At 44.8% G+C, this 25,851-nt stretch overlaps 1 protein-coding gene across 1 annotated transcript in view; it reads left to right on the top strand.

Moving 5' to 3' along the window:
- The window catches only part of lrp2b (low density lipoprotein receptor-related protein 2b), a 218,375-nt gene that overhangs the window by 33,398 nt on the left and 159,126 nt on the right, over positions 1 to 25,851 (top strand). The window contains exons 10-20 of the mRNA XM_051936218.1: positions 2,781 to 3,004; positions 3,698 to 3,904; positions 7,324 to 7,529; positions 10,321 to 10,461; positions 13,920 to 14,123; positions 16,851 to 17,043; positions 18,843 to 18,965; positions 19,054 to 19,187; positions 19,423 to 19,560; positions 19,649 to 19,930; positions 21,003 to 21,242. Coding sequence (XP_051792178.1) covers positions 2,781 to 3,004; positions 3,698 to 3,904; positions 7,324 to 7,529; positions 10,321 to 10,461; positions 13,920 to 14,123; positions 16,851 to 17,043; positions 18,843 to 18,965; positions 19,054 to 19,187; positions 19,423 to 19,560; positions 19,649 to 19,930; positions 21,003 to 21,242 — 2,092 coding nt within the window. The remainder of the gene's footprint in view (positions 1 to 2,780; positions 3,005 to 3,697; positions 3,905 to 7,323; positions 7,530 to 10,320; positions 10,462 to 13,919; positions 14,124 to 16,850; positions 17,044 to 18,842; positions 18,966 to 19,053; positions 19,188 to 19,422; positions 19,561 to 19,648; positions 19,931 to 21,002; positions 21,243 to 25,851) is intronic.

The raw sequence follows: 25,851 nt of genomic DNA on the forward strand, positions 1-25,851 counted from the left end.
TAAGTGCACTTCCCTTCAGTCTCCACTAGGTGTCCTTGACTACACGCTTGGTCATTTTCTGGACTTTCTTGCTCAGGGCCACCAAAGCAGTGATGCCATGATAGACGGCCCACCACCTTCACCACTAGAGGGCTCCAGCAGTGCAGTGCTGGGGTTCCAATTCATTATCTGTGTCTCTTTATGCTGATCATGTGCCTCACTCTTTATTGTACGTAAGCTGCCCTTGTTATGTTCCATGTGGTTTGTGGGTGGGGCCACCTGCCAATCACCGATAGGAACTGCCCACCGCTCTTTAAACCCAGAGGGTCTCCCACAGTCCCAACTGGTTCATCGTGAATGCACTCCGGAGTTGGTGAGTCTTCTTGTGTTTTGTTCTGCTTTTTCTGATTGTGCTCTGGTTTTGACGTTTGGTTTGTGTTTTTCAGACTTTGTTCACCTGGCATTGCCTTGCTGGCTCTTTTGGAGTTTTATATTGAGACAGGGCATTTCTCTGATAAAAAAAAAAATCTTTTTCTCTATTAAAACTCACTGTTTGTGCTTATTTCTAGCTGGGGTTCAACAGTGATATCCCCCTCTAGTGGGCAGTGTTGGAAGTGCTTTGGGACTCCTAGTCCATTACAGAAAGTCAGTGGAATTCTTCCTTGCATGTGCTAGTCAGCAAACTCTGACAACAACGCCAGTGAGCAGAATGACCTGACCACAAATCACCAGTCCAAGATGACCAGGGGGCTCTGAGAGGACCACCTGCTGAGACCTCCACGGGCTGAGTAGCACATCACCCTGTGGGCCTAAGGGCTTATGAAAGGCAGATAGAGAGCTCTGAAAGGCACTATATAATACGTAGATGACTAGATAGGAAAGAACGGATCCAAAACGGATGAAAAGACCACTTTGCAGAGATCTGTTTTCACTTTAACATTAAAGAGTCTTTTTCTGCTAAAAAAAAAAAAAAATAGTGTTATTCAGTGTTGTAAAAAAATAAAATGGAAAAACCTCCAAGGGGGTGAAAACGTCTTATAGGTACTGTTTAATAGATAGATACATGGAAAGGCACTATAAAATAGAGAGAGAGATTTGTGAAAGGCACTATATAACAGATATGAAAGGCCCTCTATGTTACATAGATAGATGGATGGATATGAATGGCATTATATAGTTAATAGATAGATATGAAAGGCACTATATAATAGATGGGCATGAAAGGCACTGTATAATGGATGTGAAAGGTCCTCTATGATAGATAGATAGAGTAAAAGGCACTATATGATAGATAGATAGATAGATAGATAGATAGATAGATAGATAGATAGATAGATAGATAGATAGATAGATAGATAGATAGATAGATAGAAAGGCACTATATGATAGATAGATAGAGTAAAAGGCACCATATGATAGATAGTTAGATGAATATGAAAGGCATCATATAGTTAATAGATAGATATGAAAAGCAATATATAATAGATGGGTATGAAAGGCACTATAAGATAGATAGATGTTAGAGGCGCTATATAACAGACAGACAGACTGATCGACTGATAGACAGATATGAAAGGCACTATAGATATATGATAGATAGATTTGAGCAGCCTTATATAGTATATAGACACTGAGAAAGGCTTTATAAATAGATAGATAGCCAGAGAAGTACTATATTAGTGATATATAGTGAAAGGCACTATATAATTAACAAATAGATATGAAAAGCATTCTATAATAGATAGAAATGAAAGACACTATTGTGAGACCCGGGTTCGAACACCACCAGATGCTTCTTTATAAACCACACGTCTATTTACACAGTTCTTGCACAACACACAGTGCCCCCAGTGCCAATTACTCCCAACACGGGCCTCTCCCAATGTCCGTGTGCCACCTTTCCTCTCCTCACGGGAGCTTCGTCCTGCTCCCACTCCCGACTCCAGCTCCCCGATTGTATGGAGGAGGCCCCTTTTATTCCCACCCGGATGTGCTCCAGGTGCCCGATGGCACTCTTCCGGCAGCACTTCCTGGTGTGGCGGAAGTGCTGCCCTTGCACCCGGAAGCACTCCAGGCATCCCTGGAAGGTTCTTCCTCTACCTTCCTAGGTGTGGTGGAAGTGCCTGTTTCCCGGGCTCCATGAGGCTCAGGGCACCCCCTTGGTGGTGCCCACGGGCCCCAATGGGCTTGAGCCTCCTTGCTCCTTTTCCGTGGTCTCCTCAAGATCCAGGGTGTTTGCCCCCTCGTGGCCCAGGGGACGTACAAGCCCCAGCCTGCTGTGACACTATATAATTAATTGATAGAAATTAAAGGAACTATATAATGATGGGCATGAAAGGCACAATGTAACAGATGTGAAAGGCACAATGTGATATCTAGGTAGACAGATGTGAAAGGCACTATATAATAGATAGATATGAGCTCTCTTATAAAGTAGATAGATACTGAGAAAGATTTTATACAATAGACAGCCAGAACAGCTCTACATTAGAGGTATGTAGTGAAAGGCACTATATAATTAATAGATAGACATGAAAGGCACAATATAATAGTTTGACTAACAGTGTCCATATTTATCCCTTTCAGACCAGACTTACAGGTGGCTTGTCCTCCTCCTCCTCCTCTCTTTGTCACCTTCCATTCCTGTTTTCACGTTGACGGTGCTGGTGTCCCGTGGCCCCTTTTCTGCTGTCCCCTTAATATTTCGAGCCATTTTCACGACTGCCGCTCCCCCAGGGCGTCTCACTTGTACTCGTCTCCTGTCACGTCTGATGACGTCCGCTGTTTTCCTGTCCCCTCAGGTGTTCTCAGTCAAGTTGGATGGCACTGATCTGAAGGAGGTCCTGTCGGTGTCGGTGGACAGCCCAGAGAACCTCGCCGTCGACTGGATCACCTTCAAGCTGTACGTGGTGGAGAGCCTGGTGGACAGGATTGAGGTCTGTGATTTCAGCGGTGCCAACCGTGTGACTCTGATTGCAGAGAACCTCCAGAATCCCCACGGGTTGGCCCTCGACCCCACTGTCGGGTAAGATCATCTACACTGCCGCGGTCTTTCTTTATTTTATCAGTAACCCTTTTTCTCATTTTTGCCACTGATTACATTTATCTGAGTGAGTGAATTTTTGCCAAAGCCATCAGAGATGCTGCTCAGGTCTGTGACCTGTCACTTCTGCTGTTATTCCTCCTGGTGACCCTGAGTTGGATGAAGTGGCCTTGACACTAAATGTACGCATGTCATTACTACTTCCCCTCCACTGCTGGGTGGCAGCCATCACCACAATACAAGTCGCCAGGCCCAGAGCAGCAGTGAGGGTGGGCAGCTGTTTGGCATGCTTCTGGTGGGCATTTTGGTGTTTTGCTCATTTCCACCCTCATGTTAAACCAGTGAAAGACAGCTGAGTTTTGACAGCGGGCAGTTTGACCCCTAGTTGGCACTGTCTCCTCGTCCTGTGGACACTATGAGAGGGTCTTCTCAGACTTGGATTGCCGTCACACTTGTGGATTTGCTTCTTCTTCTTGTCATGTCTTCCCCGTCCTTTCCATTCCCTGCTCCATCTTGAGGGGTCTCTTCTGCTTCTTTCAAAAGCCTCGATGGTCACACTTGCCTACTCGTGGCCTCTGGTGCTTTCAGAGAAGCTTGTTGGGCTTCGGGTTCCTTCATCCACTTGGTGACTGCAGTCAAACCGCAGCAGCGTCCATGTGTCCTCTCTCCCCTCAGGTACATGTTCTTCAGCGATCAGAGCAACTCTGACAATCTGCCCAAACTGGAGCGGGCATACATGGATGGCAGCCATCGCATGGACCTGGTGAAAAGCAAGCTGGGGGCTCCTTCTGGGATATCGCTGGACCTGGTCACCAGGCGGGTGTACTGGGCCGACAGTCACTTTGACTACATCGAGACGGTCACCTATGCCGGACTGGACAGGTAACCTGCAGCACAAAGGGTCTCAGAAATGACAAGAACACTTTGGTCCTCGTGGTGGGGTCCCCCTCGTTGAACCCTCAGTCTGTAGGCAGACACACTTTGATCTTTTTTTTTTTTTTGCTGTGCCAGCACAGGTAATTCTCAACACACCTGTACTCCTTTTCTAAAGTGACCCCGGTCTTCTGTGTGTTCTTTTCAAGGCTTTACTAAAACTTTAGTCATTTTTTTATTTTGTCATTTAATGCCATTTTGAATGGGCACCGGGTGCCGCTACATTGTTGATTTCGTGCCATGCATTTGTGCCCCCGACACATCATTTATTTTTCTAGTTTGTCTTCGGGCCTTTCTGTTGCATCGTCCGCAACGTAAGCCCTGCTTCTGACCAAACACGCATTGAAATAAAATTGGACGGAGTAAAGCGGGCATTCTGGGAGGGCAGCAAAGAGTTGAGGACCTTAGTGCAGTATGGTGAGTTGTGGGGGTTGTCATGACAACAGACACCAATCTCCAGTTCAGAAGAAGAAGAGTAAAAAATGGCGGGAGAGGAAAGGAGCGACGCAATGCGAAGCCCCAAAGCAGACGACTGTGCCCACTTGGGTGGCGCCACACGTTAAATGAATGAAATAAAGGATTGTGTTTCTAAGCACCTCTTCACAAGCCTCCTTGTAGTAAGCCACCATTAATGAACGCAATAAACTGCCCATTCTTCCTCCTCTCTACCTCTGCCTAGTGTTGCCCGCTGCCTCCCAACTCTGACTTGTCCATGTCTGGCATGTGTGTTATTTCCTGGACCTAGGAGTGCTTCTGGTGCCATGCAATGCCATGCTTTCCGGGCAGCACTTCTGGAGCCATAAGGAAAGTAGGGAGGTCCTCCCCAACAGCACCCTGTCTCAGTCTTCAGGGACCCCCTGCAGTTCTCCCAAGCACCCCTATGGGTGTCCCGACTGGGTTCCCATATGTGGTATGGGGGGATGGAGCCACTCCCGACTCTCAGCTTCTGCTGGTCCCTCCATTAACTTACACAGAGTTATTCATTTGTTCTGTCGTACTGGCCGCCCGTCCGGGTAATGAACTTCTCCCCATCTCCTCTGGGATGCCCGTTGTTCTCCTCCTCCATGACTTAATGCCTCGCTTAGGTAGTGAAGCCCTCTCCGATTTGGCATGGCTGTTCTTGGGCTGCATACAGCAAGATTCAAGCGGGACAGTGGGATGGGTCAAGGCTGGGTGGGGTGTGTAAAGTCTGGGATGGCGCGTCTGGAGACTGGAAAGACTGCCATGACGAACACCCGGTGGGCATCATGTGTGTGTGTGTGTGTGATCTCTCATCAAAGACTCTTCTGACGTCTTGTTTGTATTCTGAATGTGTTTCTGGTGTGGAGTTACGGGTCGGCTTGTAGTCATTTCCTTTCTTTTGTGATTTGAATATTCCTTTTATTATATTCTGTTCTCCGCTCTCTCCTTTCACTTTGTCTTTGTATTCATTTATTCATCGTGTTTAGTCTGCTGGCATCGTTGGATGGCTTTGGGTTGAATTGCAATTCCTAAAGCAGCAACATCCAGTGGTATACGTTACCCAAGAGGTATTTCCCACAATTCCCCGGGACGGTGTTATAGTTTTATCAGAGGGATAAACCGGCGAAGAATAAGGGACGGGAAGGGCAGGAGACGCACAAAAGATCAAAACCGAAGGTCCGGCCCACTTTCAAAAGGACGAAAGAAGAATCCGAGAAACGGGCCAGAAACAAAATAACAAAAAGGCTCTTAGGAATTCGTTTGAATTTATCTGCAAACTTGGAATGCGAACGAACGAATCGAGGAGAACTTTATACATTTGATCTCGGAAGTGTCATCACGTGACTAGCAACCGACGCGCAACAAAACGTTTGTCAAAATTCTCAAATTGGCGTCAACGTCGCTAAACAAACAAACAAACAAACAAATAAACAAATGTCTGAAATTATAGCAGACGGTGTAAGAATGATGTCATCAACGCGGTTATTTAACGATCGCTCTGCTTAGTTCTAATTTATCTGAGATTGGATTTAAAAACCTCCTTGAGGTTCGTTCCTTTGAATTTTTCTGCCTTAAAAACATTTCTTTCTTTGTGAGTTCTGGATCTACGGTTTTGATTTTTTACTTTCTCATAGAGAAAACATTGTAATCGTCCAAAAATTCGACCTTGAGATTTTGATGAATCTCGATGTTTTAGATCTCCCCGAGTCCGATTTAGTTTCTCGTAGGGAAATTATTGTAACCGTCCAAAAATTCGACCTCGAGATTTTGATGAATCTCGACGTTTTAGATCTCCCCGAATCTGATTTAGTTTCTCGTAGGGAAATTATTGTAACTGTCCAAAAATTTGACCTCGAGATTTTGAAGAATCTCGATGTTTTAGATCTCCCCACGTCCGATTTACTTTCTCATAGAGAAAACATTGTAACCGTCCAAAAATTCGACCTTGAGATTTTGAAGAATCTCGATGTTTTAGATCTCCCTGAGTCCGATTTAGTTTCTCGTAGGGAAATTATTGTAACCGTCCAAAAATTTGACCTAGAGATTTTGAAGAATCTCGATGTTTTAGATCTTCCACAGTCCGATTTACTTTCTCATAGAGAAATCATTGTAATCGTCCAAAAATTCGACCTCAAGATTTTGATGAATCTCGACGTTTTAGATCTCCCCGAGTCCGATTTACTTTCTCGTAGGGAAATTATTGTAATCGTCCAAAAATTCAAATCTCGATGTCTTAGATCTCCTCGAGTCCGATTATAATTCTCATAGAGAATTCATTGTAACCGTCCATAAATTCGACCTCGAGATTTTGAAGAATCTCAACGTTTCAGATCTCCCAGAGTCCGAAAATATCATTTTTGGAATTACGTCTGTCTGTGTGTGTTTGTAAAGACGCTTTCACTTCGGTCAACCAAAACGTAGATTTCTATCAACTTTTGAGTCACTTCCACTAACATGAAGTCATACTTTACCTTTAATTCCTGCAGCTTCAGAGTCCGATTTATTCCACTTTACTTTTATAATAATTGTTCATTATCTTATTAATTTGATTTGACTTCTTGTTGATGGTTCTTTAATGTCCATAATCTAAAAATATTCTCCTTGTCTTGCGGTTTATCCATCCCCATATCCGAGGATACGAGAAAGTCGAGCGGAGAGCACTCCCGCTTGTTTCTTTCTTGTTTTGACGTGAGGTCGGATTGCCTTCTGCTCTCTGCTAACGTTTTGTCTTCCGGTTCTTCACCAAAGTCCTTCAACAAGAAGAGCAAGTCATTGAGGCGCGGTGGCCGAGTGGACCCTCCGTCCCTCGGTCTCCCCCTCAGCTTCACGCCGCTCTCGTTCCTCCTGCGTAGGTTGGACTTTTGTCTTTGGAGTTGACGTCTCATCTGCTCGTTGTTCTCTTTCAGGAGGATGATCTTGACTGGTGGGGCGGATGTGCCGCACCCATTTGGCCTGGTGGTATTTGAGAGTAACGTCTACTTCACTGACTGGACTAAGATGGGTTTGGTCAAAGCCAACCGCTTCGGTGGTGGAGAAGAAGCTACCGTCCTGTATCGCTTAACAGAGCGTCCAGGGCATGTGGTGGTCCTGCATCCAACTCTCCAGCCGATGGGCAAGTACAAGAGGTCCTAATCACTTTGGGGGGGTAATTTTTCTTCATTTATTCTTAAGGATTGTTGCCAACACAAACGCTACTCTGCAGCACTGACTCACGACCTCAGCTCTGGTGTGCCCCCCATAGCTGTGAGTTTCTATTGCCACCAGTTGGACTCGTTGTTCTTGACTTCAGTTGAGCTCGTTTTCCAGGTCCTGTCCTTGTTATTGTCTTATTCGAAGACAGTGGAGTTTTGGCAAAACTTGCAATGACAATGTTGACACTTTTGAGTCACTAAGCTGTCCCCTTGTCTTCTCCAGATCCTTCTTAATAGTTCTCAAGGTTTTCAGCTTCACCTCCATAGTCTCAATTGTTTGTTCCCGATTCCCATAACTCTTTGCCTAAACCTTCCTGGTGTCAGTCCTCCATGCACTTCCCCTTCACTTCCACGGTGTGTCCTCGAGAACCGGAAGAATTACTGCTTTAATCGATGCCTCTGAGAACGTTGAAGTTGTGGGCCCGTACTTGTCACCTGTCTCGGAATTACTCTTGGGAATTGCACTAAAAGCTGGACAAGGAGACGACTTTGTTCAACCTCAGGGTAGGACATGAGGAAATATTACGAAGCATCCCAAATTCCAGTCCCAAAGAGGAGTAGGAGGCCACATTGGAGGATGAAGGACATGCAGTTTTATGGCACCCCTTGCTGGAAATTAACACTTTTGATGCCATTTTGTAGTTTTCTGATTCTGAGGCCTCACCATAAAGACAGTAATAATAATGGATAATAATCAAAGAAAAAGCAAAACACAATATATAAGCTGCCCATAGTTATTGCCACTTTGCGACATCGTGAATAATACTGGCACGAGATGGAAAGACTGAGACACGCACGGCGAATGAGAGCTGAGCCCGACACCCGGGCACATTAATTTACCAATGAAGGATCCGCAGTGTTAACTATGACCACGGGAGACATCACGTGAAGTGCCAGCCACGGCTAATCCTGCACTGTTACCGAAGCTGCGTTGGCTCTCCAGTGTTCCCAGTTGTCTCCCAGAGTTGCTTGTCGTGTCCCACTCCCTGATCCCCTCCGTTTATCCAGTGCCCCAGGAGCCCCCCAGCTTGTAGTGTGGAGCGTAACGTGAACGTCCCAGGGTTTGGTGGAGCACAGAGCTCAGCGTAGCTGGGTGACATGTTCCTGTCAATCACCCGCCCAGCCCCGCCCACCTTCAGGGGGAGACCCAGCCCACTAATCCGTGATATCTCTAGCGAGTCTCGTATGTATGCGGTGGTCTCTGTGTGCATCTCGCGTTCACGTTAACTAACACGTATAACCTGCGTATTACGTGACACGCTGTAAGGGCGCTCAAAGTTTGGTGCGAAATTCGAGAAGGTCAGCTTTGACCTACTTAACTCTTCACGACCACAAAGCTGCCGTTTTCCTGTGGCCAAAATGCAGAACGTTACCTACACTCGTTTTTGCATTTCGATCTGAAATTCTTTTTAGCTGTTGAATAAATGGTGGATCTTTTCCATCGCCATTTTGAACCAGTGTCCCCCTTATTTTCAGCTAGTGCACCCTCCTGTACATCATCAGCCCACAGCCTTTCTCCTTTTAAGCAGACGATTCGAAATCCTTCTATGCTCTTATAAATGGCCCACCCTGCTGCTTCTTCTTGTTCAGGACCCCCTTTGAGTTATGGAGGTGAATGGGTTGTAGAAGCCGAAGGGAAAAAAACACTTGGATCCGTACCGTGGGTACTTGTGGGTAAGGGGACGTTCGTATTTTGAAGATGGTTTAAGGCAGGGGTGTCCAACTCTGGTCCTGGTGGTCCGCAGTGGCTGCAGGTTTTCATTCCCACCCTTCTCCTAATCAGTTTTCACTGCTAATGAACTCTGTCCCCCCTTCATTTTAATAGGCCTGTTTTTAAGGAGTCATCCCTCTGAATCGATTTGTTTTGTCATTAAATGGTTAAACGAGCCAACAGATGACCAGCTAAACTGGAACGTCCAACTCCAGCCAGTTTCACTCCAACCAGTTCCTTAATGAGAAGCCGATTCTTGCAGTTCATTAAGGCCATCATTGAATATCACGACTCTTTGCTGCTCTCGTTCTGCCACAGCAGGCTGTTGATTTTCTGTTTTTTTTAAGACCACCGTCAAGATGTTTTGGTGACCTGAGCAGATCAACGTGACCGAGACCCTCATCTTTCTTAATTTTCAGGTTAGCTGGTCAATTGTTTTGTGTCTCCTTATTGTTTGGCTGCTCATTAAGGAAAAAGAAACAACTAAGGGGGTCCGAGTCACGTCAACTAAAACAAAGGCCGAATGAGTGAATCAGCAGCAAAAATGGCTCACTAGTTAAGAAGATGGTTAGAATGAAAACCTGCAGCCACTGCGGCCCACCAGGACCGGAGTCCAGAGTTGGACACCCCTGAACTAAGGGGTCTGAGTCACGTCAATTAAAATGAAGGCAAAACAAGTTCATCAGCAGCAGAAACACCTCACTAATTACAAAGATGGTTAAAATGAAAACCTGCAGCCACTGCGGCCCACCAGGACCAGAGTTGGAGACCCCTGGTTTAAGGGTGTCATCACCTCTACTCCTCGAGCCCCTTAAAGTGAGCTCTTTAGAGAGTTAAGAAGCAGGAAATGCAAAGCACACCATGGAGTGACCCTGCAGTCTCCGGTTGACTTCTGGCCTTTTTGTGAAGCCCACCATGGGGATCCTCGTAGACCAGATTGCGTTATCCTTGTCCATTCTTGCTTTTCTTCTGATGGTCTCTCTCTCTCTCTCTCTTTAAAGCTATAAGTCCGTGTGGGAAGCACAATGGCGGCTGTGAGCAGATCTGCGTCCTGAGCCATCGGTCCGACAACGGTGGGCTTGGATTTCGCTGCAAGTGTCGTCTGGGATACGACCTCCAAGAAGATGGCCACAGCTGCATCAGTAAGTGGCATCCACGCCTTATGGTGGCTGCAAACACAGAGCGGTGGGCAGACACTGTGGGCCAACTTTACACTGGACCTTTGGACTGATCAGTATGAATGTCTGATATATATGAAATTTGTGAATTTCCCCTTGGGATTAATAAAGTATCTATCTATCTATCTATCTATCTATCTATCTATCTATCTATCTATCTATCTATCTATCTATCTATCTATCTATTATATAGTGCCTTTCACATCTATCTATCTATCTATCTATCTATCTATCTATCTATCTATCTATCTATCTATCTATCTATCTATAGCGCCTTTCCTATCTATCTATCTATCTATCTATCTATCTATCTATCTATCTATCTATCTATCTATCTATCTATCTATCTATCTATCTATCTATCTATCTATTATATAGCACCTTTCCTATCTATCTATCTATCTATCTATCTATCTATCTATCTATCTATCTATCTATCTATCTATCTATCTATCTATCTATCATATAGTGCCTTTCACATATCTATCTATCTATCTATCTATCTATCTATCTATCTATCTATCTATCTATCTATCTATCTAACAATATATCTATCTATTATATAGTGCCTTTCACTTCTATCTATCTATCTATCTATCTATCTATCTATCTATCTATCTATCTATCTATCTATCTATCTATCTATCTATTATATAGTGCCTTTCACATCTATCTATCTATCTATCTATCTATCTATCTATCTATCTATCTATCTATCTATCTATAGCGCCTTTCCTATCTATCTATCTATCTATCTATCTATCTATCTATCTATCTATCTATCTATCTATCTATTATATAGCACCTTTCCTATCTATCTATCTATCTATCTATCTATCTATCTATCTATCTATCTATCTATCTATCTATCATATAGTGCCTTTCACATATCTATCTATCTATCTATCTATCTATCTATCTATCTATCTATCTATCTATCTATCTATCTATCTATCTATCTAACAATATATCTATCTATTATATAGTGCCTTTCACTTCTATCTATCTATCTATCTATCTATCTATCTATCTATCTATCTATCTATTATATAGCGCCTTTCCTATCTATCTATCTATCTATCTATCTATCTATCTATCTATCTATCTATCTATCTATCTATCTATCTATCTATTATATAGTGCCTTTCATATATCTATCTATCTATCTATCTATCTATCTATCTATCTATCTATCTATCTATCTATCTATCTATCTATCTATCTATCTATCTATCTATCTATCTATCTATCTATTATATAGCACCTTTCCTGTCTCTGTCTGTCTATCTATCTATCTATCTATCTATCTATCTATCTATCTATCTATCTATCTATCTATCTATCTATCTATCTATTATATAGCGCCTTTCACATATCTATCTATCTATCTATCTATCTATCTATCTATCTATCTATCTATCTATCTATCTATTATATAGTGCCTTTCATATATCTATCTATCTATCTATCTATCTATCTATCTATCTATCTATCTATCTATCTATCTATCTATCTATCTATCTATCTATTATATAGCACCTTTCCTGTCTCTATCTATCTATCTATCTATCTATCTATCTATCTATCTATCTATCTATCTATCTATCTATCTATCTATTATATAGCGCCTTTCACATATCTATCTATCTATCTATCTATCTATCTATCTATCTATCTATCTATCTATCTATCTATCTATATAGCGCCTTGACATGCCATTCACACCCTTCACTTTTCAATCATTCTCTTAGGTTGCAGCCGTCTGCTAAAATATTTTAGTTCATATTTTTTTTTCCCTCATCAAGTAACACTCGATACCCCAGAATGACAAAGTGACAAACAGGAATTTGGAAATTTCTGTAAATGTATTAAAAATTTTAAAAAGTGAAAAAAAGTATTCGGACTCCCAAACCCACCCAACCGTGGCAGCCCATCGAGCCCAGAATCTTATTGGGTTTGATGCATCTGGATTTGGGGAACTCCTGCCATTCTTCTCTGTGACACCCCTCAAGCGTTGTGTGTCTCTGTAGATGGAATGATTGGGCGGGGGGGGGGAGTAAGAACAAAAAGTTTAGGAAACCCACCCAGAATTACCAAAGTGAACTTGGGTTTATTAAAAATGAATAGCTCAGCTATCCCAGTGGCACAAATTTTCAGACCCTTTTGTTGAAGACAATTGGCAGCCATTCCAGCCCTGAAGTCTTCACACCCCTGGATTTGAGAGATCTTCTGCCAGTTTGACGTGACGAGTGTCCCACACTTGGATTTGGGGGATCGTCTGCCATTCTTCTCTGCAGGTTCCCCAACCTGATGGACAGCCAGTGTCGGGTCCCTCCAGAGATGTCTGATTGGGGTCAAGTCCCGGCTCTGGCTGGGCCACTCAAAGCCTTTCCCAGAGTTGTCCCTAATGTCAGGAGGTGACTCTTTGGCCCAACCTGAGGTCCAGAGTGCTCTGCTGCAAGTTTCCATTAGGAATATCTCTGGATTTTGCTCCGTTCAGCACTCCCTCAACCCTAACTTGTCCCCCAGTCCCTGCTGCTGCCAACACCATGCTGCCCCATCGGACTGGCACTTCACAGGTGATGAGTTTACTGGTTCCCTCCAGACTTGATGCTAATCTTGGCTTCATCTGACCAGAGTGCTTTATCTCTCACAGTCTAAGAGTCCTTTAGGTGCCTTTTTCCCAAACGTAAAGTGGGCTTCCATGTGTCATCTGGTCCATCTTTCTGCCATAAATCCCAAATTGTGTTGCAGTGATGGCTGTCCCCCTGGAAGCTTCTCCCATTTCCACACAGGTTTTCTAGAGCGCAGCCAGCAAGACCCTCAGCTTCTTGGCCCACCCATCTTACTGAGGGCCTTCTGTCCTGATTGCCCAGGCTAGTAAGAGCCGTGGTGGGTTCAAACTTCTTAAGTTTAAGAATTATGGAGTCCGCTGTGCTTTTGGGACCCATAAAGGCTGCAGACATTTTTTTTGCAGATCTTTGTCCCCACACAATCCCCTCTCTAAACTTCCTTGGACCTCACGGCTTGGTTTCTACTCAATTGTCAGACCTTCTGCAGACAGGCGTGTGCCTTCAACTGAAGTGATCCCAGGTGGACCCCACACGTCTCAATGGGATGCACCTGAGCAAAGTTCACATGTCATTGCAAGGGGTCTGAAGACTGGTGTCGGTGGGCCGTTCCATTTTACTTTAAATTCTCTCTTCAGTTTGTCAATCGTCGTAACTGAGAGTTTTACTCGGAGGGAAAAAAAAAATGAATTTAGATATTTTAGCAAAAGGCAGCAACTTAACGAAATTTGCAAATAGTGACGGTGGACCTGAAGACCCTCTAAGCTGCCTGTTCATTGAGGAGACACCAAGCTGACCCCCCGGCTCTCCAGAGGACTCACTGAAGTTCTTTTCTCTTTTTCTCCCCATCAGAGCTGGACAGGTTTCTCCTCTTTTCCTCCAAAAACATCATTCGAGGAATCCCTCTGGACGTGTCCCAGCAGGAGGACGTCATGTTGCCCATCAGTGCCACGTCTTCCTATTTCACTGGGCTGGACTATGATGTCCAACAGGAGACCCTTTACTTTAGTGACATTTATAACAGCCGCCTCTACAAGGCCAAGATCGACGGCACAGGTAAGTCTCCACCATCAAGATCCAGAGAGGATCGTTTTCGAGAAAATGCTTTGGAAAGCTGCAGCAGTTCCATGGAAAGCTTAGGAAGAAATTGAGTGCTGATATTGGATTATTTAGGATGGGAGAGGAATACTTAGAGGGACAAAACGACCAAAACATCACAGCTAGTGTCCCTGCTCCCTGTAGTGGACTGTCTAGGTGGTCACAGCATAGGCAGGGTGGCCCATTGTGGCTGTGTGGTCCTTCAACTCACTTCAGTTTGTATCATCTGCCTTTTCTTCTTCCCAATTCCATTTGCTGTAATCCTCGGACAATTCATTTGTCCCTTAACATCAGCAATTGACATCTTTCTTCCTCTCACTCACCAGGGTCAGTACAGTTGGCCTCATCGGTTTTGTCCCAGCAGCCCACCAGTATGAGAAGCCCACCCCACATACAGTATGATGCACCCTTGGACTTGTCTCGATGTTACATCTGTAAAAGGAAATGAGGGCACACATAGAAGGTTAGGGACACCCCAAGGCCACATGGAGCAAACACAATAAAATGGTGCGAGTCTAACATCAGGCTGGGGAAAGATGTTAAAGAATCATAACCAGCGCTGGCGTCCACTTGTTGTCCGAGATTGTGGATATCAGCAGCTCTCTATGTTGTGATGGATGGCCGAGGTCCATGCCTGGCCGGGATGCCCCTTCACAACATCTGCCAGGGGGACAAGGGTGGGAAGCCCAGTATGACCCCCTGGACACTAGATGGCAGCCTCCCTGGGTTGCAGCGGTGACTCGGACTCCCCCAGGGCTTCATGGGGGTTGGAGTTCTTTGCAGCTCTGTGGGGTTCCGCAGGCGCTGCCAAGGGGTACTGCAACAGAAGCGGCTGGCCCCTTTTGGGCACTGGTTTCACCTTACCTGGAAGTGCAGCCAGATGTCAGCAATCAAACACCTGGAGCACTTCTGGGTACCCAATAAAAGGGAGCCAGCGAACCCCACTTAGCGGCCAGAGTCGGGTGGAAGGAGGACAAAGCTGTGGAGGAGGAGTGGTGGTGAAATAGAGAGGAGTGTGGTGACTCAGTGTTTAGTGCTTGGCACTGTGTTGTTGCTGGAGGGTTCATTGGGAAGACGTGCCCTCCAGCTGAAGAAAATAAAAGTCTTTTGTACTTTTATACGCGCCTCCCATGTCAAGTCTGTCCCAGGTCGGGCACAATATAGCGCCTTTCTTACACTGCAAACATTTTCCGGGTTTCTTTTTGCTCTGAACGTTTACTGAAGAGTTTTCGGTTCCCATGGTGGTCTCGCCGACAGTTTCCTGATCAGCCCGGTGTGGAAATAACACGCCGTCACCCACGTACGCATGGGAGGCAGCTAAAGGGTCCGAAGAGTGACAATTCCATATCTGACCAAGGGCTGGCGAGGTGCACTGACTTTTTCTCTCAGTCCTCTGCAGACCATTCACGGGAAATCCCACGGGGGTCCTACACCTGTGATGATGTCACTTCCTGTTGCAATGTTGTCACTTCTGGTCCCGGCACCTGTGATGATGTCACTTCCTGTTACAATGACGTCACTTCTGGTCCCAGCACCTGTGATGGTGTCACTTCCTGTTGCAATTACGTCACATTTGGTCCCGGCACCTGTGATGACGTCACTTCCTGTTGCAATGGCGTCACTTCTGGTCTCGGCGGCTGTGATGATGTCACTTCCTGTTGCAATGTCGTCACTTCTGGTCCCGGCACCTGTGATGATGTCACTTCCGGTTGCAATGTCGTCACTTCTGGTCCTGGCAGCTGTGATGACGTCACTTCCTGTTATGATGGTGTTACTTCCGGTTCCAGCGGGCGTGATGACGTCACTTCCTGTTGCGATGAGTCCCACTGAGCCACTAAGTCCGTCTTGCGCTGTGATGCCTCTGAGGTCATTTTTGATGAGTTTTGATGATCATCCTCACGCAGCAACAGTCAATGGCGTAGTCGGCAGTAACCTGTTAGCCATGCAGACATCACTGAAAGTAGACGACGGGACACAGTGACCTGTCAGCCACAGTTCAGCTACTTAGAGAACAGTCGACTTGGCTTACAGGATGGATTGAAAACACAGACAGAATGACGACAATTGAGTGCAAAACGCCGGTGAAAAGTCGTTGCTACAGTACAGCATTCAACGAGAAGATCGGCAGCTTCATACAATTCATCATCAGCCATCGAGGTCAGAGTTGATGGTGACGACACACTGAACGTTGAAGCCACTGCATCGAGACTGTGAAACCGCTATTTTAGTTGAAGTTATTCAAAATCTTTTAAAAATCTATATGTCCCCAAGTGGGACCCCCAAGCTTGTAGGCCCTTGTGCTTTGTACAATCTGCCCAATCCATTGCTACGCCAGTGCGCACCACCTCAGCAGACATGGACCCAACGACCAGACGTCACATCGAGGGGCGTACAAGTGGCAAGTTAGATGTCTTCTGATGAAACTTTGAGGAATTGTAAAAGCCGTTCCTGTGTGGCCAGACGTCCCGACCTCCTCACCACGCTGTCCTAAGCTTTATTAACGCTTACAACGAGTGTCTGCTCTTTACCTACCTGGGGTGTTTGCCTTTCTTTCGATGTCACCGTTCTGTTGTTCATCAAAGTAGGGTGACATAGTGGCCAGTGGCTTAGTGGACATCCTACGCTAAACTAAATGGAGAACATTTGGGATGATTTCCATGTTTTGGTCTTTCTGTGTCTCTATAGGCCTGGAGGTGATTTTGGGTCACCGGATTGGAGGGGTAGAAGCGATGACCTTTGACTGGATCTCCAAAATTCTTTTCTGGACTTCTTCTACATATAAGACCATCACAGCTTTCAAAGTGACGGATAAGTCAAGGCGGGATATCATCACCAATCTGGGAAAGCCGAGAGGAATTGTGGTGCACCCTGGAATTGGGTAAGGCTGTCGTGAGTTCCTAGTTGTTCCTGCTTCACATTTTAATGAGCAGTTGATCCTTTACAATAATACATTTGATTTTTTTATAGTAGTGTAACAGGGTGGCAGGGGGGTGGCACTGCTGCCTCACACTAAGGAGGCTGGCGTTCGTACCCCAGCTCTTCCTGTGTGGACTCTCCTCGTATCTGCATGGGTTTCCTCCCACAGTTTGAAGATATGCAGGTTAGGTAGCGTGGCATCATTAAAGTGTGTGCCTGCGTGTGAGTCTGTTCACCCTGTGATGGACCAGTGCCATCCTGCCTCCTCCCTACACTTTCTGGGATGGACGCCTGAGACCCATTAGTTAGTTAGTGATGTTATTAGCGCCAAGGCGGTGGAAGTATGAACTGGCGTTGTGTGTTTCATGCCAGCTTATATAAAGGGTGGGCATGCCACACTGGCTGAAATAAGCCCAACTTCTAAGGATAGCCAGCTACCTTAAAGAACCAAAAAAAAAAATGAGAAAAAAGCCTTTGGGTCACTGCTGGCAAGTATCAGGTAGTGCTAAATTGGTGTTAGCGGTGGGATAAGCAGGAGACCTCCAGTACGACTTAGTAATGTGCTGAGCAGCGTGGAAAACCACAAAACAACTTGCTGGGCTTTTTTGAGTTGTTGATGGTGAGTCTTGAAACTGAGATCTGGGGGTCTGGAACACTGGATGTAGCATTAGTTCAGCATGAGAGACCACCAACAGACCGTGACCATTGGAGCTCCACATGAAGAGGTCTCCCTGCTTGCATATAATGATGACAGCACCACCCCTAAGCACCAAAAACACCTGCAGCACCACATGACAGTGCAGTGCTCGACACCCTTGGGCTGTATGACCGCAGCAAAAAGAGAAGACCACCCGACTGTTTGGAAGATTTTGTGTGTGGTTACGAGGAGTTAGAAGTGGTCGCTGGGGACAATGGAGCTCTCAAAGGGATCAAGCTGGGGGTGACATCAGTGCCAAGTCAGCAGCAGTATGAACTGGCCTTTATTGTTCAAATGACCAGCTAGAGTGCCAGCCTGTAAAAAGGGTGAAGCTGCACCCGCCACTCAGTGTCTGGCTAGTGTGTCCAAAGTGACCCATCATGCCACTCAGTGCCCAAAGTGACCCATCCTGCCACTGAATGTCCAGCTAGTGTGTCCAAAGTGACCCATCATGCCACTCAGTGTCCGTCTAGTGTGTCCAAAGTGACCCATCATGCCACTCAGTGTCCAAAGTGACCCATCCCGTCACTGAATGTCCGGTTAGTGTGCCCAAAGTGACCCATCCCATCACTCAATGTCCGGCTAGTGTGTCCAAAGTGACCCGTCCTCAAAGGGACAGCGAGCTACCAGAAAGAACAAGGAGTCGGTGGGTCAGTGCTGGAGTAGCATTTGTACTGAGCTGCCATCCTAAAGCTCTTTTTCATTTCTGATACACAAACCGTTTCCAGATTCATTTCTACAGTCAGAGGGGACGATGTTAGGAGCTTCTGGCATAAAATATAAAAATAAACAAAACACAATAAAAATGAAATTTGAGGAGCATCAGCACATCCACTGAACTTGCTCTGCCATTTTCAAATTGGCCTTAACAGAAATCCAAGCCATTTGTTGGTTTCATTTTTCATTGGCACTGCAGTGTCTGAATGCGACTCACCCCTGACAGGCGTCGCGGTGTAAGACCCTGACGTCAGCTTTGTTGAGATGACGTCAGCTTAGGGAGGACATCTTGAAGGTGACCGGTCAATCATTCGATTGCGTAATTCTGCTCTGTCCCTTCCTCACAGTTACCTTTTCTGGACTGACTGGGAGCGGCCGGCAAGAATTATGAGAGCCTGGTGTGACGGTTCCAACAAGGTTCCCATTGTGAACACAACGTTGGGGTGGCCTAATGGAATTGCGATTGACAGGTACTGGACATTATCTTTAGACTGTGCTGTCGGCCGCCCTGTAGGGTATCAGATCGTTTTTAAAAATGTAACAATTTGTGTGCGACAGGACCACACTCCGACTCTACTGGGTGGACGCGCTCTTCGACACCATAGAGCACAGCGACGTCAACGGCCTGGCCAGGCAGACCTTCTCCAGCATTGGACAGATCACTCATCCCTACAGCCTGGCTGTCCATGGAGGTGACCTCTTTATGCTAACTGGTTTGGTTTTGGCCCACTTTACGCTAGTTAGGGGTCCTGTAGGTTCCTCTGTAAGTTAGTTCATCAGGGTTCATTTAAGTGAAACGAATAACTTAAGTTAAGCAGCCTGTGGTTTCTTCTGCTGGACAGAGGACCTCTTATTTTGTTGTTTATACAAACGTATTGTACAATGTGCCCGACAACCTGCCATTTCTTCTTCATATGGATCATGCAGAGCATCTCTACGTGTCTGACTGGAGACTCCAGGCCTTATTCCGAGTGAGCAAGGCAGATGCCAATGGGATCGACATAATTCGCCAAGGAATCCCCAACATCATGGCCGTCAAGGTGTATGACGTGCATCATCAGACAGGTAAGGCCTAAGACGCTCCGATTCTCTCCTAGGCCCCCCGTAATGGTGGCTTTGCAGGACTGTAACCTTTCGGTGACTCTACCAATAGGCATCAAGAACAAGTGCAACCTGAACGTGACCGTGAATGGCGACTGCAGCCATTTCTGCTTTGCCATCCCTAATGGGCGAGTATGCGGGTGCCCCTATGGCATGAAGCTAACCAGTGATAATTTACACTGCACCCCTGACAACTCCACGGAACCCCCAGAAGACGTCTGCGGACCCTTCTCCTTTTCCTGTGATGAAGGTCGCTGTATCCCCAGCTGGTACTGGTGTGATGGATTTGCGGACTGCTTGGACAAAACCGATGAGGCCAACTGTACTGACCCTGGTGAGTGAGTGAGTGAGTGGAAAAAAGATGGCGACTATTGATGGTAAGGGGCGTACACATTGTCATTTGTTCTTTCTTTGCACCTTATACAATTAGGAATTATTAGTATTAGGAATTAAGTATCCATATTAAGTACTAGGAATTTCTTACCATGGGGTCAGAGCACAGGGTCAGCCATTGTATGGCGCCCTCTGGAGCAAGTGCAGGTTAAGTGCGCCAGCGGAGTAGGATCCCCTTTGGCAGCAGGTAACCTTCCGGATACCAGCGCAGATCCTTAGCCTCGGAGCCACCACTCTGCCCTATTTATAGTGAGTGGCATACGGAATTGGAAACAAGATGCAGTAAGGGGCGTAACGGGTCAAAAGAGACCAAGGGGCGAAAATCAAAGTCAAGGGTGTAAGCAGGAAGCCAAAGACCACCCCGGTGTAAGACTGTCCTTGCAAATAAGCTAACTGCCATAAAATGAACAAGTGTTTACCCACCGAGGGACGGCGAATACTGAAACGGTCACATCTTGATAGAATCACGCCAACTACATCATCAATGAGGAAATCGAGGTCATGTGAGGGCACGGAGACACGTAAAGAGTAAAAACAACGAAAATATGATCTGCAGATCCAAAAAAATCCGAAAACGAACTGAAAGTACTTGAGTACGTGCAAGTCGGATTAACTGGCAACTCTCGTTTGACTCCAGCGTGTAAAGAAGCCAGAACTTCCAGGTAGGCCTAAAAAAATACCAGTAGGCCTCACCTGCTCAAAGTAAGCCTGGCCCCAAACTCAAGCAGCGGGCACTGCAGCAGAAGTTCATTCTTTTAAAACTTACTAGGGAGAGAGGAAAACTGTCTAAACCCCTGGCCCTAAGGAGAAGAAACAAATACCCAACAGAACTACGAAATGGCAGTGCCCACGAAAAAGAAAATGGTGGTGAAAATATAAACAAAATAACAGAATTTCTTTAAAAACGGTGAAAGTCGTGACCCGAGTGGCACTGAAGACAACGGGGCCCCGGTTTAGTGAGAAGTGTGGAGAGATCTGCTGGGTTTTAACTGGCTCTGTGTTTTTTTTTCAAGGTGTAACTTGCTCTCCTTCTGCATTTAAATGCGGTAGCAACGTGTGCATCCCACAGTCATGGCGCTGCGATGGCCTGGAAGACTGTGCGGATGGCAGCGATGAAGACAATTGCCCAACCAAGGGTCCAGTCTATTGCCGAGAGGGCTTCTTCTCCTGTGAAAATGGCAACTGCGTCCCCATAAGTTGGCTCTGTGACACCGTCAACGACTGTGGTGACGGCTCCGATGAACGAAACTGCAGTGAGTTTCTCTTTTCATTCTTCACAGCATTTAATAGTGAAATGGACATCCCTGTCCTCCACTCTGTGATGGATGTTGTCATCAATCTAAGTGAGACTGTGTTAGTTTCACACCACGCTTCCCTGGGGAGTTTACGTCTGCAGTCCGATTCCTTTCAGCAGATGTGGAAACAGAAATGACAGGTGGTGGTCTCGGCACAGTGTCTAGGGAATCCTGGGGAGGTTCACATGAGGTGTGAATGTGGAGGCCGATCGGACTATGGGAAATGCTGTGCATTGTGGGTAAAATTATCACCGTGTCTCGTAGTCGAGCGATGCCATTGCTGCCAGTAATCTCAGCATAAAGAGCTGAAGATCAGCCTGGCATACCAAGGAGGCCTGATGCTCTCTCTATATTTGTGCTGACAACCATCCATCCATCCATCATCCAACCCTAACACAGGGTCACGGGGGTCTGCTGGAGCCAATCCCAGCCAACACAGGGTGCAAGGCAGGAACAAATCCCAGGCAGGACGCCAGCCCACTGCAGGGCACACACACACACACACCAAGGACAATTTAGGACCACCAATGCATCTAACTGGATTATGGGAGGAAACCCACACAGACACGGGGAGAACATGCAAACTCCACACAGGGAGGACCCAGGAAGCAAACCCAGATCTCCCTACTGCGAGGCAGCAGCACCACCACTGCGCCACCGTGCCACCCTGGCTAACAACCACCAAATAGCAAATAACTGCGTGAAACAAATTGGAGCAAACGACCGTACTCCATAATAATGAAAAACCTTAGGCAACAGTCTATGACAGGGAAAGACGCTCTTTGGAGGCGTCAACGTTCGACCCAGGAGGGCTTCATTTTCAAGAACTCTTCAGCTTCATCAAACGGTTGGCACTGTGTTTGCTGAACAGCCCACATGGTTACTAGTGAATCTGGCGATTTGCCCTTTTCATTTCCGCCCAATCAAAGAAGCCCAGGACTTGCCAACGGGGCATTTCTGGTTACTTCTGATGTGTGTGAAGGTCGGCTGTGTGAGACGTAACTGAACTCACTGGAGAGACGGAGCATCTGCTGCTTTGGACGGGGCGTGTGTGTGTGTCTGTGTGTGTCTGCGTGTGTGTGTGTCTGCGTGTGTGTGTGTGTCTGTGTGTGTCTGCGTGTGTGTGTCTGTGTGTGTCTGCGTGTGTGTGTGTGTCTGTGTGTGTCTGTGTGTGTGTACTTGCATTACTATCTCAAAGGGGACATACGCCTGACTGCACACCAACACAGTGAGGACCTCTGACCAAGTGGGGACCAAAAATGAGGTCCCCATAATTCTGACCATTATAATTAATGCAAAATTGCTTCCTAAGGGGTGTACCATCAAAATCTACCATGACCCCAAAAATCGTATTTCTTTGAGTAAAATTTGTGTGTGTGTTTTGAGGCTGGCTGCTCACAGTGTGTAAAACCCCCTACAGACACTTTGCGGTACTGCAGTGTGTTTTGGGGCTGGATGATCACAGCATTTAACACCCCCTACAGGCACTTTACGGTACTGCAGGGTTAAGCACACTTTTGGTCATGTGGCAGCTACACCGGATGTTACCGTTAGGTGCCTGCATATGGAGGAAAGATTGATAGAGTGAAAGGATAAATTACAAACTGTAAAAAAAGGTAAACAGTATTTTAATACATGTGATGTTAGAGTAAGTAGTTAAACGTTATTATTATTATTAGCCAATGAAGATGACGTTTTTATCTACATAAAGCTTTGCTTGGATAAACATTTGCCAGGATATGTTGTGTTTGTTCGTTTTTAAGAAGACCCTGCTTGGCTATTTTTATATGTCGGCTTTATTATACATTTCATTTTAAAACACAAATTATGCATGTTTATATTCGGGAGTTTATATGTATATGTTTGTATATATATATATATATAGACGTATGTTGAAAATGAAAAGACAACGAATAAATCCGGAAAGCGACGCTATTCGGTATGTGAGGTCATCTTCGGACAAACGCGGATTGGAAATTAAATTTATCAATTCAGAGAAAGGTAAGTTGTTTATAACCATTTTTTTTCTTTAATTATTAACCTTGCAGTTATATTAGCGAAGTACGTTTGACATACTCGGTCGTTCGCAGGACGTGGAGTGTTTGCGGTGGAGGCATTGGAAAGGGGTGACTTTGTGGCAGAGTACCGCGGTCAGCTAATAGACAGGGCTGAAAGTGAGAGGAGGAGGCGAGTGTACCATCCTGCCACTGCCGTCTTTCTTTTCGACTTTAAATGGAATGGGAAAAGTTTTTGGTGAGCTGTATTTATTTTTCTAATTTATGGTGAAAGTGTATTACAGTCTCTTCCGAAGTCAATATTGCAATAGTTAACAAAACGTCAGAATGAAAGTAAACGGCAGAACAAAGTAATACTGCCAGACAGTATAATCAGGTTTCCCTGTCCCCGAATAAAAAATAAATGATGTTTAAAATACTTTATGATATATACAACAAACCCGCTTTAACATTAAAAAAACGGCATAATAATAACCTGATAGCGCACGTGTAACGCAAATATCTTATGCAGTCTGAAGCGTCGGGACTCCTGGAGAAGCAGCTCCGAGATCCGCGTTCTCAGACACCGCAGTTAGTGAGCACTTTAGTGGAATCAGCCAGCTGCCTCGACCCTCTGTCCGCCCCTCTCTGCCTCAGAGGCAGTTCGTATGCCCACTGTCCACCTGCCCTGTGAGGCACGCTGGCGGCCGCACACTCGGGCAGATGGACTGTAGCAGCCCTGAAACGTGTCTGAAGTGCTCCAAGTGCTCTGTCTGCAACATAGCGATCGCGGAGCTGCTTTTGTGTCAGTTTCTCGAGATAGTCCTTTTCAGTTAAGTGAGGCGCAATCCTCTCAGGTTCAGACCCAAATGTGCTACACGATTATTTCCACGGAGCACTACTCGTTCTAATACATGAGGTAAATTGGCTGTGTGTATGCCACATATATATATATATATTAGTCATTTTTATGTATGTATTTAAACTGTACTGCTGTTACAGCATTGATGGAGCCAAAGATGATGGCTCTGTGGGAAGAATGATAAATGACAACCACAAAAGTCCAAACTGCAAAATCAAGAAACTGGCAGTAGATGGAATGCCACACCTCTGCCTGTTTGCTTTAAGAGATATTCTTCCTGGTGAAGAAATCACATACAGCTATGGAGATGGACCATGGCCTTGGAGAAAGCAGGTAAGAACTGTAGTCTTTATTTATGTATTTAGGATTAGCTTAGGTTGTTGTCACCTGTGAAGTAATTATTTTTGTGTCTGTATGCAGGGAAAAGAAAAAGCCACCATTGTATCATCACCATTACAGACAAATGACAAGGTAACTAAATCTACATTATTAATATATACAGGCATTTTATTTTAATAAAGATTTTTTTAAAGAAGTAACAATAGTACTGATGTTTATTTTTATACATGCATTGCAATGTATTACATTGCCTGAGTCTATACACCTTATTTCACTATTTTTAGATAATAAAGCTGTGTGATTGGAAGTGGAAATATATTTTTATATGATAATAAATTTAAGAAACACAGATATAGTCCCACAATTTCAATTAAAAGTATGAAAATGGATTGTGTACACTTAATTATAGGAAACTAAGAGAGGAAAGAATAAATGTAGGGTAAAATCATTAATTGCATACTAGATTTTCCTAAACAAGAACATATTGGTATTGATTAGCATAATTTTGATATTTGCACTATACATTTTCAGAAAACATACACAGTGTATGACTTAGTGAAAGTTGTTTCCAACTTTTGTAGCACATAAACAATTCTGAATGAAACATATGACAGAAAGAAAAATTAAGTGCACACACCAAAAGAATAAATGTTGTTTAAAGAGGAAGAAAAAATATGGTTATCCTTTTGTGATATCATGTAAATCATGCAAAATGTACAACCATCTACAAGACTTAGAAACCCAGAAACTATTCAAGTAACTGAAAAGTTACTTATTTTTTTATATGAACACTTTAGGCTTTTTTTGATGTTAAACATATCCATTGTAATAGGTTGCTTTTTGGATTATGTAAAATATAAATTAGCCCATATGAAATAATATTTCATGTACATACTGTATAGTGCATATAGAAATGTGACTACTGCTGATTTAGTGTGTAATTTTTGATTCACAGTATCTTTGAATGAGAATTAGGCACTATAAGGAACAGTCAAGTCATATCAAAGATTTACTTTGGGCATTCATATAGTATTTATGACAAAATATGATATTTAAAAAATCCAACAAAGGTTTTTACATCTTTCATCAAGTGGGAAACCAGTAAGTTCATTTTAGTATTAGAAGTATTATTATTGCATATAAGACTGGAAAGTGATAACAGCATACCTGATTTTATTATGCATTTGATCAATATTCTGTTTTTTAGGGCACTGGGGAAAGGGATGTTGCCCAAAGCCAGATCTTGGCTCAACAGCCTACACTGGCACAAGTAAAAGGCACTCTTGCTATTGATGAACAGGTAATATTCTTTATTGCCTTAAACTTTTTTTATTAGACCAATACTTTACATCACTTAATGATACAATGTTAT

The sequence above is a fragment of the Erpetoichthys calabaricus genome, chromosome 14 (genome assembly GCF_900747795.2).
Source record: "Erpetoichthys calabaricus chromosome 14, fErpCal1.3, whole genome shotgun sequence".
Taxonomy (NCBI): domain Eukaryota; kingdom Metazoa; phylum Chordata; class Cladistia; order Polypteriformes; family Polypteridae; genus Erpetoichthys; species Erpetoichthys calabaricus.